The sequence below is a fragment of the Periplaneta americana genome, chromosome 17, assembly GCF_040183065.1.
Source record: "Periplaneta americana isolate PAMFEO1 chromosome 17, P.americana_PAMFEO1_priV1, whole genome shotgun sequence".
NCBI lineage: Eukaryota > Metazoa > Arthropoda > Insecta > Blattodea > Blattidae > Periplaneta > Periplaneta americana.
In genome coordinates, this window is record NC_091133.1 from 1,609,337 (window position 1) to 1,621,930 (window position 12,594).

Below are 12,594 nucleotides of genomic sequence, written 5' to 3' on the forward strand. Positions count from 1 at the left end.
CCAAGACACACTATTCACATAAAAAAGTAAAGACTTTCAATTTTTATACGGAGAAACTATAAAGAAATTGTGTTTTATATGAACACTGTGAAGTAGATTTATACAGTTTAGTATCTGTTTCAGTTAATGTAGAGAATATGTCATTGCTAATGCACTATCTAATTACACGATGGAGGAGTATCGTCTATCATTTCTTTCTAATATCAGAAAACCCGCAGCTTCCTCGATGCAAGATCTAATATGTTTATTTGGGACCTTCGCGATTCTTTTATTGTGCTTTGATTTTGACTCATATTTTCGGAAGAAGGAGCTGTTAAATTCAGTGAAGGAATAACTATTATCTTCAGTCTGTTATTAAAAACAGAGTATTAAAAATTAACAGTCCTACGACTGATTTGAAACTTCAGTATACTTTTCCGATTTATTACACTCTATTTTTACTTATCCCTAATGTTTCGAATTATGGTTATTGAAATCCGATAATAAAAAGTGATCTGAATATATTTTGTGATTTTTGTACATAATATATTCTATCCCTCTAATTTTAAACGTTTCGTCTAGAACTGTTGACAGTGTTTTTAGTTAGTACTCGCATTTTGCTTATGATATTGTTTGTGTTTTGTTTTTTAAAGAAGTTTAGATAAGGACGCAAATAGCAATAGTAGCTGACGTGCCTTATTAAACCTCATTAACTGACGTCTGTCTGCGTTTATTTACCTGTATGAGCATGGCACACCTAAAAGACAAAAGCAAATAACTGTAGTAGCGTACTGGTAGTAGAAGCAGTAGCAATAGTAAATAATAATAATAATAATAATCTTGTAACAGAAAAGTAACATTCTACTGATGTTTACATGACTACTCCCAATCTCTATCTTTTGGAAATCTGAAGAAATATCTAGCATATTTTGCTAGCCATAGTGTTTAAAAAACATAGAACAAACATTTCCACATTTAACTGACATTGTCTAGGCTACGACTATAATGAGAATAATCCTTAGGACATCATGTGTTTTTTGAAGAACAAAGCTCATATCACAGTTCAACGCGCTATTTGTCACGTCATCCTTGCTGCCTACAATCCCTGCCGCTAGATAGCACTGGCAAGTCATTCGCCACTTTTACCGTGAACTTTCCGGTACTATCCTTGTAGAGTATTTGCCTCAGGTTTGTTAGCGAGCATGATAGAGAGACACATTAGTGATATTCATAATGTTGTTTCTTAGTTTCCTCATTTAAATTGTTATTCTAATTCGGTATTGTTTGTTAAGGTGAGTCATGCACGCAAGTGACGAAAGAAGCAGAGTTGCATGAGTTGTTGATTTGCTATTCCAGGTCATATCGGTCTAAGCAGAACTGCTTCTGGAGCTGTGTATGTAAATTAAATTAGTACATCTGAAGACTTTCTACTTAATTGCTTAATTAAAAATGCTGCCATCTTTAACATAATTTTATTGAACTGCAAAGGACTTTCACAATGCAATATTTAGCAACAACCATAAGAAAAAAAGACAGAGGCGCGAATACTGCTCTCAGCTGTACTCCCAGCAACATAAATTACTGGAAACTCTTAAATCAAGGAACGTTTTTACAATATTATCATTAGATTGTATAATACTCAGATGAAGCTAGGTTTCAGAATGTCTGTTCGGTTTTGACTGTTCCCAGAAGTATTCAGCTTCAACAGTACTTGCTTTAGATAGGTAGGAGCAGATTCCACATGTAAACATTGTCAGGATTAATACTTCTTTTTCCTTGAAGAAATAATAATATAGGCGCACACTCAGTACCTCAGTTACTTCTACCCATCCACATAGCAATACTCTTGCGCGCAGGTCATCCTGTAATAATGTTGCTCACCTTCGAGGCAGCTAGATCATAGAGGGGTGCTGTACTCTGCCGCCTAGTGGCAGGGCTGATCCTCCACCACATAGGATAGCTAGACAATTGTAAAAGCAGGTCAAACTGTGTTATTCCTAGCTGTGTGCATGTGTTTAAGCCACAAGGTGTTTAATTGTGCGTATGCAATAGGGCAGTTGCAAAGTTTAATCTGTGTTATAACGAGGGGCCGGATTTGTAGATTTTTACCTATTTTTTTCCTTGCTTCTGAACTACTTTCCTCAATACTTTTCTGAATCATGATCATAGGAGTTGTATATGTGAATTCTGTTGGACCTAAAGAAACCTAAATAGGACCTTAGTACCTAAAAAAAAACCTAAATTATTGTTGATAAGCATTATCCTGTATTTACTGCGTTATATATTGATTTTTTGTTTTGAGAGAAATATTAATATATTTCGAGGGAGACAGAGAGAAGAACACACTCGACGTGGAAGAGGTTGCCTCAATCCCTAAGGCAAAATCTGTACCTAGCAGTGGCAACATCTGTGACTCCCTTACTTTTCTTAAGGCACATTTCAGTGATCTTCCAAAATATATTGAATATTTGGAATCTTCGTTACTACAGCTGAAATCTGCAATTGGTGTCAATGACTCGCTTCTACAGAAACAAGTACCAGGACCCGTGGGTGAAGCCGTCACATTAAAACTGAAGAAAGTATTCCAGAGGAATCCAGAGTTTGAAAAAATAAAAAATGTGTGCTCCATTCTCCAGGGAGAAAGTTTGAATTGTTAGTTACTATGGGTACCTGCTGCAGTGGCAGTGGTGAAATTTGCGCGTATGATGTCATGTGCTGTCAAAAGAACCTTTTCGTCCTTCAAATGTATTTTGAGAGACAAAAGAAAAAACTTCTCAGTCGAGAATCTTGAAAAGTATTTGATCATATATTGCAACCAGGAGCAGTACCAGTAGGGAATGTTGTTTTGTTTGTTTGTTACGTTTTAAAACAATTCTTGATGAATTTTGAACAAATTTAATTCAAAAGTTGTGTGTGTACTGTAGCTTTCATCTATTGAAAATTGAAATTTATGTAGGCCTAGTTATATCATGGCAAATTACTTCAGATTATATTAGATAAAATGTTAATTGTTACAATAATTTATTCAAACTACAAAATAATGTTACAGGGGAAGGAGCAAAAATTTAGAATCATAAAGTTAGATAAACACCACACTTCTTGAAAAGGTCAGTTTCGTGGTCCACGTTGCCTTGATAAATATATATTTATTTTTTAAGAATAATTGTAAGGATACATTTTTAATGATGGAGCAGTTTTTGCGACCCCTTTCACAGATTGGACTTAAAACCTAAAAATCCAGTTCCTAGTTATGATAGAAAACATCATTGTAAGGAAATTGTTAGAAAAAAAGAGCAAAAGAACTATTTTAAAATCATTTCATTTATTGAATGAATGGTTTACTAAGTACAGAGTATACATTCAGATTAGATTTATAGATTAATACAAGGTTTTGCAAGTGGGCAGTTGTGGATTATCGCAGTCAGTTGTGGTTGTTCAGTATCGACACTGTCACAATGTTGTTGTTCAGTCTCGGGCTGTACAGCATGCATGAGCTGTTCAGTCTCCACTGCCATCTGGTGTTCTGCAGTAACTGGATTTACTGTTTGAGCTAGTGTAAATGGATGCAGTGACGCATCTCTCTGTCCCTCAGAGTTCATGTCTGCTGTTTCTGGGGTTTGATTCATCTTGGGATGCCCTTTTCTCCTTGTGTACTAATGTCCACACCTGCATTCTCTCAACTTTCGAATTTCTAGGTGTTTTGAAAGTTCACAATCATTTCCTTCAAAACTTTGGTGCAAAAGAATAAAGACCAACAAAAATCTGAACAGCAGTCTCAATGAGAAGAAACAAGAAATTAACTATTGACTCTCGTAAATGAAAATAACTGATTGCAACTGGAAAATAAGTTTGGATGAGTAAAAGCAATTCCTCTTCTGGATTCAGTGAAGTGTACAACCTTGTTCAGCTGGTGTTGACTGTTATAAACTCCATTGAATGTTTCTTTTGTGCCCTAAATAGGGTCGGCACTTAGACACGAGAGGTTGAGTGACTTAGTTTGTTTTCAATTGAAAAGAAGGTGTTAGCCAACTTAAAACATTAACAGTTACTTTATGATAATGCCATTGAGAAGTTCGTGCTGTAGGATAGAAGTGTCCTGCTGATGTACAAGTACCATAATGGACATAACATGTTATATAAATGTATCAGAATGAATTAATTGGTTATGACTACATTGCATAAAGGTTATAATGCCATATCACAATGTCATTCGTTACACAGGGAATTACAAATGATGCATCAGGTTTTAAGTCAAGTAATTGCGAAAACTATGGATGCAATATGTTCATGCTAATCATGAATCGAAAGAAAAACTCTGAAAGTATACTTTTCCATTGTTGTAACTCTGGTGCACAAGCATAGATTTCACAATTGTGTCTATGCAGCAGAAAGTGTTCGCAGTTTTGGAATATAAGAAGTCATTTTCCTTTGTTACCATACATTCCGGACACAATACCCTGGAACTTCACCGCAGGTCACTGAAGGATTCTGCAATGGCATCGTCAATTTAAGGCAACTGGTACCGTGAGTAAAGGTAAAAGCAGTGGTTGTCCAAACAGTGGAGCAAGTGAGGGCGAGTTTTATTTGCAGTCCTCAGAAATTAACATACTGCACCAGCCAGGAACTTGAAATTCTGCAACCGACTGTATGGAAAATTTTACGAAGTCAATTGCGAATGAAACCGTACCGCATACAGTTACTGCAAAAACTAAAACCGGAAGACCTCGTCAAACGATATGAATTTAGTAATTCCATGCAACCGCTATGGAGGAGAATGAAGGTTTTGAGGACCTTCTAGTGTTTTAAGTGACAAGGGAACATTTCACTTGAGTGGCAAAGTTAATCGCCATAATGTATGCATCTGGGGTACTGAAAAACCTTGTTTGACAGTGCTACATGAACTAGACTCTCAGCGAATGTGATTGCAGTACTGTCTAAATCAAAGTTGTATGACCCCTTTTTTTCACAGAGACAGCTGTGACTAGTCTGTCATTTATTGTTACACTGCAGCAATGGTATTTCTTCAAGTGAATGAGAATTTCAATAACTTTATATTCCAACATGATGGGGCGCAGCACATCTGAATACAGAACTCCCTCGCTGTTGGATTGGGCATTGTTACAGTGGCCTCCTAGATCCCCTGGCCTAATGGTCTGTGACTTTGTTCTCAGAAGCGTGTAAAAGACATATGGCCAGTTTGTCCAAGTAATGTTTAATTTTGCTTAACAAATGTTAAATTAACAGTCTGTTTATTTTTAACGCTTTGTTAATGTATTTTTCATTTGTTTACGATAACCAACACTTAACTATAACGTCTTTTAGCACTATTTTAACTACTCAACAGCAGTTGGTAATGATTCTACACATGAAAGACAATTTTTGATTGGCTAAAATTAATCTTTAAATTCTATATTATAGAGTGAGTCATGAAACTTGCATAAAATGACAACCTGTTATAGTAGGCCACGCTCCATAAACAAACAGTTGACAAATGAAAGTTGTAGGTGACGTGCTGAACAGTAGCAGCCCGCAGTTACAAAGGTTGGCAGTTCTACATGAAAAAATTGTGTATTTAGCAAACGCGTGCTGTTTATTGCATCTAAATCATATAACGTGTGCAATTACAGCTCCTTCTCGAAGTTGACTGTGCACCCGAAATTGTACTCCAACAATCCGTGCGCTACACCTCGCCCACCTGGTACAACTAGTTACATAGTGGAGATGTGCCTCACATGCTTTTCTAGATTTTTAAGTCAAATTAACTAAATCCTTCACTCTGGTGTTTGTCCATGTATTTAATTTTTTTATTTTATTGGGTTATTTTACGACGCTGTATCAACATCTAGGTTATTTAGCGTCTAAATGATATGAAGGTGATAATGCCAGTGAAATGAGTCCGGGGTCCAGCACCGAAAGTTACCCAGCATTTGCTCGTATTGGGTTGAGGGAAAACCCCGGAAAAAACCTCAACCAGGTAACTTGCCCCGACCGGGATTCGAACCCGGGCCACCTGGTTTCACAGCCAGATGCGCTGACCGTTACTCCACAGGTGTGGACCTTGTCCATGTATTTTCTCCTCGAAATAGAATACATGGATGGAGGAGAAAGTGTTTTCATGAGCGCAGCAAAAACCAATCGTTTCCATTACACATTTCGTATTAAAATGACTAGTAGGCTACACGATTTCCTCGAATTTTTCCAGAAATTTCAATATTTAAATTTTGTGTAGGACGTCCTAATTTCTTAAGTTAACCTGCAATTTCTCTTTTAATTTCGAAAAGGATTGGTCGATTAGGTTTTCATGTCATTCATTTTTTACATAAAATATTTCCTTAGACGCACTGATTAATCATTTCACACCACACACAGTACTATAACACACTGGAACTGTAACGATATAGGCTACAGTAGTCCAGAAGCCTGTGTGTTCTAGCGCAGGTCATAAGGAGATGAAGGTGTTGGTGGTTCTTTTTTGTATATTCGGAGAGAGCTGCTTCGGTTGCAGCTCTAATGCAGTCTTATGGGACGGTGAAGAAAATCAGTTTTCTGCTGCCGACTACCGTACTTTGAGCTCCAGCAGCTGGTGATCACAGATCTGAAAAGTACACTACAGCTAAAATTCTCGAGCAGTTCAAGGCTCCTACAGACAGTAAAATCGCGAATCGAAGGTGAATGAATTTGAAAAATAAATGAAACAATGAACCAGATTACATAAAATCACGTTTTATATTTTTAATTTTTTCAGGTCCATTTAAATGGCGGTTCTGCAGCTCTGCAGTTCTTATTGTAGAGCTGCCCCTGGTGCTGAATAATAATTACAAAGTAAGGTTATATTTCCTCATTGCTATTATGGATACGAAATACGAAAGAAATAAAATAACACTGATGTATTTAAACAGTCCAAAGTATTTTTTAAATGCTATATTACCAGTCATATGCTAAACATTCCCTACACAGAGAGACAAAAAATTAATTTCGCAACTTCTGTTCGAACAGCTGTGGAGACATCGGCCATATTTAACTAAATATTAAACGAGTTAACTGCCCCAAATCCTACACTTAAAATTAACAAACTGTTAAAAATCTGTTAAACCAAACAGGTGTTGAAAACATACAATTTTATTAATTAATAAACTGTTTAGAGTTTAACAATACTTGGAAAAACTGGTCAATAGTGTACATGCCACCACTACCAGAAACATTGACTGAGCTCAAGAATCGCATTACAGATGCAGTTACGATCATTACTATGGATATGCTACTGCGCATATGAGAGGAACTTCAATATCGCATCGATGTGTATCGCGTAATGAGTGGAAGCCACATCGAACACTTGTGAAAGTATGTTCGAAACTTGGACAGTTTCTGTTTATTTTGATGTATCATACATTATTCTAATGGCCAGTTTGTCCAAGTAATGTTTAATTTTGCTTAACGAATGTTAAATTAATGCTTTGTTAATGTATTGTCCATTTGTTCAACATAATTTTGTTTAAGATAACCAACACTCAACTATAACGTCTGTTAGCACTATTTTTAACTACTCAACAGCAGTTGGTAATAATTCTACACATGTAAGACAATTTTTGATTGGCTAAAATTAATCTTTAAATTCTACATTATAGAGTGAGTCATGAAACTTGCATAAAATGACAACCTGTTATAGCAGGCCATGCTCCATAAACAGTTGATAAATGAAAGTTGTAGGTGACGTGCCGAATAATAATTACAAAGTAAGGTTATATTTCCTCATTGCTATTATGGATACGAAATACGAAAGAAATAAAATAACACTGATGTATTTAAACAGTCCAAAGTATTTTTTTAATGTTATATTACCAGTCATATGCTAAACATTCCCTACAGAGAGACACAAAATATTTCGCAACTTCTGTTTGAACAGCTGTGGAGACATCGGTCATATTTAACTAACTGTTAAACGAATTAACTGCCCCAAATCCTACATTTAAAATTAACAAACTGTTAACAATCTGTTAAACCAAACTGCTGTTGAAAACATACAATTTTATTAATAACAAACTGTTTAGAGTTTAACAGCCGTTAAATTTTCTAACAATACTTGGAAAAACCGGCCATAAGTGTTATATTTTTCTTTATGCAGGCACTTAAAGCCTCATGAAAAATTTATAATTGCCCTGTAGTTCAACGCTCGTATATCACTTTCTCTGTAACAGCCATAGCACAGCTCAGGTGGTAGCTTGTTAACAGATTATCTGTGGACAGCAACAGCACAGCTCAGGTGGTAGCTTGTTAACAGATTATCTGTGGACAGCACATCTCAGGTGGTAACTTGTTAACAGATTATCCATGAACAGCCACAGCACAGCTCAGGCGGTAACTTAACAGATTATCCATGAACAGCCACAGCACAGCTCAGGTGGTAACTTGTTAACAGATTATCTGTGAACAACCACAGCACAGCTCAGGTGGTAACTTGTTAACAGATTATCTGTGAACAGCCACAGCATAGCTCAGGTGGTAGCTTGTTAACAGATTATCTGTGAACAACCACAGCACAGCTCAGGTGGTAACTTGTTAACAGATTATCTGTGAACAGCCACAGCACAGCTCAGGTGGTAACTTGTTAACAGATTATCCATGAACAGCCACAGCACAGCTCAGGTGGTAACTTGTTAACAGATTATCTGTGAACAACCACAGCACAGCTCAGGTGGTAACTTGTTAACAGATTATCTATGAACAGCCACAGCACAGCTCAGGTGGTAGCTTGTTAACAGATTATCTGTGGACAGCAACAGCACAGCTCAGGTGGTAGCTTGTTAACAGATTATCTGTGGACAGCAACAGCACAGCTCAGGTGGTAGCTTGTTAACAGATTATCTGTGGACAGCAACAGCACAGCTCAGGTGGTAGCTTGTTAACAGATTATCTGTGGACAGCAACAGCACAGCTCAGGTGGTAGCTTGTTAACAGATTATCTGTGAACAACCACAGCACAGCTCAGGTGGTAACTTGTTAACATATTATCTGTGAACAGCCACAGCACAGCTCAGGTGGTAGCTTGTTAACAGATTATCTGTGGACAGCAACAGCACAGCTCAGGTGGTAGCTTGTTAACAGATTATCTGTGGACAGCAACAGCACAGCTCAGGTGGTAGCTTGTTAACAGATTATCCATGAACAGCCACAGCACAGCTCAGGTGGTAACTTGTTAACAGATTATCTGTGAACAGCAACAGCACAGCTCAGGTGGTAACTTGTTAACAGATTATCTGTGAACAGCAAAGCACAGCTCAGGTGGTAACTTGTAAACAGATTATCTGTGAACAGCAACAGCACAGCTCAGGTGGTAACTTGTTAACAGATTTATCTGTGAACAGCAACAGCACAGCTCAGGTGGTAGCTTGTTAACAGATTATCCATGAACAGCCACAGCACAGCTCAGGTGGTAGCTTGTTTGCTTGGTATTCTGGAGCTGTGCTCAGGCGAGTGTTCGAATTTCTTTTGGGCTCAATTATCTTGTTCAATTTTTTCCGAGGTTGTCCCCAACTGGAAGATGAATGCCAGGTAATCACATGGCGAAACCTCGGCCTCATTTTGGCAAGTTCATTGTCTCTAGTTAATGTAGTGGTTAATACAACGTCGTTAAATGGAATACTTAGCTTAATTTGCTTTATCAGCATCTAAGGTTATTTAGCGTCTGAATGTGATGAAGGTGATAATGCCGGTGAAATGAGTCCGGGGTGCAGCACCGAAAGTTACCCAGCATTTGCTCATATTGGGTTGAGGGAAAACCCTGGAAAAAAAGCTCAACCAGGTAACTTGCCCCGACCGGGAATCGAACCTGGGCCACCTGTTTTCGCGGCCAGACGCGCTAGGCGTTATTCGACAGGTGTGGCCGTTATTCCTTCTGTATGGGTTCTTGTTGTAATTGGTATTTTCTTTCTGTAGGAGGAGTCTTGTGCTGTGAAGCAGGAACAACTGTCAGATGTGTCAGTGCAGGATGATGACTTGGCGGAGAGGTGAGTGCAGTAGCTTACGGGTGTCATCTCAAGCACTTGCTTCAATTGTGATGAAACAATGATATTAAAATTTGTTTGCCATACTCTTTTGCATGCAAATAAAAGTTAGAAATTCATTATCTTTCCGTAGTTGAGGTGAAGATAGTAGCAGGAGATTTAGTAACTGCAGTTAGCAATGTGCAATGTACTTCTGCTGCCTATCCATTTGAGCCTATTTCTGCGTGCATTGCTATGTTTTTACGTTAAAGCAAATTAGCCTCTTGTTTCGCTTTGTTGTAAATTAACACATTGGATCCAGAGGTTGTAATAAGACAGCGGCATTTAAATCCCCAGTTTGCCGCCGGTGTATTAAGACAACTGCACGCATTACCAAGTTTGTCGTTTTATTGCAAAGAATCTATTTTGCCTTATCGACCTGACTTTGCCTGCATTTAGAAGCCTATCTATATCTTCTAATTTCTTCTGCATCAACAGATGGCTCTCAATTACTGTACAGTACTGTTGTGTCGTCTAGCAAAAAGCTCTCTAACCACTTCGAGCTTGATGAGTAATACCCTAGAACATGTATATAACAGATTGCTCATCCCTATGTTAAAATTGTAGGACTTTGAAGAGAACAACTGCCAGGATCACCAACAGTCTGCCGTAAACGAACACCAGACAAGATGGCAGTGCAGTCGCTAATGCAATTCAAATGGGAGTTATGACATGACTCCTTATGTAGCAACTAGATAGCAGCATAGTAAACCTGACAAAGTTGTTACTGTCAAACCCTATAAGGCCGAGCAATGTGGGTATTTATGATCTTGGGTAATACAAACCTAACACACACACGTTTGTTTCTAAGACGATATTTACGACTTGTCCTGTCAAAGTTTATCACGCCCAAAGTTTTGTAAACACACGGAAACTTCAGTCATGAGAAGAAGAGTGGGGCATATATTGTGAACATACATTGGCTGTAAAAACTAATTTCATGTGATGTAGCCGTTCCACAAGCATGTCACCACAGCACTCTCATCGTTCAATGTCAGTAATTCACACTTATATGACATGTTCTATGACTTACATTCTTATGCTTGAGAAAATTTCAGAAGTGTAGCTTAAAAATTACGGATTTTATTGTTAAAAATTATGAACATAACAATTATTCTTTGAACCTTCAAAAACCCATGTTGCTATGTATCAGTATATTAAATCTTTCAATCTTATGGCTTAACGCAAAACATATAACAAATTAATTCAATGTTTTATATATTTACATTTTGTTGTATTATTCCACAAACGTTTTCACTCTCCTCGGGGCATCATCAGGTACAGTGGTGTTTACAACATCAAATATCAAAAATCATATTGGAGCGGTTAAATGGCAAGTTGTAGCCGATTTAAGTGAACACCATATTTTAACGTTTTGGTGGCTACTTCATTCACACACAACCCCCAGAATGTCTGGAGGACCACACCTGCTGTTGGTTGACGGGTCCATTGGACCTAGCTGGGAGATCTTGTTGATCACCAGCTTTCCCTCCTTAAGCCACTGGAGGACGATTTTAGTGCCATAGCAGGTCAGCACAAGGAACAGAAAAGTAGAAAGAGGAGGAAGGAAAGGGAAATGAACCCCCAGGCCTCGAATGCTCTAATGCCATCGGGATCGAAGAAAGTAAGAGTTCAGTCAGAGGACTGGATAGGAAAGGGTAAAGAGGGAATTAGGTATTGAATAGAGGAAAATTATACCAAATTCGGTCATTAACTCATCAAGCTGACCAGTGCTAATGGATGAGTAGCCCCTCCCTTTAGTTCAGATCGTAAAATTATGCTTACTAACAGCTGCACCACGGGAAGGTAGGGATGGGACATTGGGTATTTGTCCAGGTTGGTTCCTTAAAGCCTTCAATGGGAAGGATTAATTGCTCTCCTCCCTGTATCCAACAAATACCCTTTTGCAGCCAAAAGACTGCCATTCTTAAAAAAGCAATTATAACAGCAAAAAAGAACAGTTTCAATAAATTTATTGAAAATATTAATTACAGAACCGATAGCGCTAAAACATATAAATTTCTGAAGAATATTTCCAATACACAGGAAAATACTAGCCAACCTATTATACATAATAACTAAACACTAACAGATAATAGAGATATAGCAAACGCATTTAATAAACACTACTCAAACTCTCACAGATTACATCCCAATATAAAAAAAACTGACAAGTTTATCAACAGAGAATTACATAAAAATAATAAAAACAATATTACTAGTACAAAACCTGAAATATTTCATCAAAATTTTACTTCCAAAGAATTAACTCTAGCTATACAAAATTTAAAAACCAAGAAATCTGGCCCCGACAACATTCATTCGGAATTTTTTAAACCTCGGGGGGGGAAAAAGCCAATAATACAATAATACAACAAAATGTAAATATATAAAACACTGAATTAATTTGTTTTATGTTTTGTGTTAAGCCATAAGATTGAAAGATTTAATGTACTGATATATAGCAACATTAGTATTGGGCTTAGCTCACCATATCAAAATGAATTGTAAATTACTTTAAAAACACGCCAGGTTCGAAGTGTTAATAGGAGCAGGTGGATAAATAAAGACGAAG

At 37.4% G+C, this 12,594-nt stretch overlaps 1 protein-coding gene across 2 annotated transcripts in view; it reads left to right on the forward strand.

Moving 5' to 3' along the window:
- Positions 1-12,594, forward strand: part of LOC138692945 (uncharacterized) — a 74,375-nt gene that overhangs the window by 15,150 nt on the left and 46,631 nt on the right. For both annotated transcript variants that reach the window (XM_069816356.1, XM_069816357.1), the window contains exon 4: positions 9,913-9,983. In XM_069816356.1, coding sequence (XP_069672457.1) covers positions 9,913-9,983 — 71 coding nt within the window. The remainder of the gene's footprint in view (positions 1-9,912; positions 9,984-12,594) is intronic.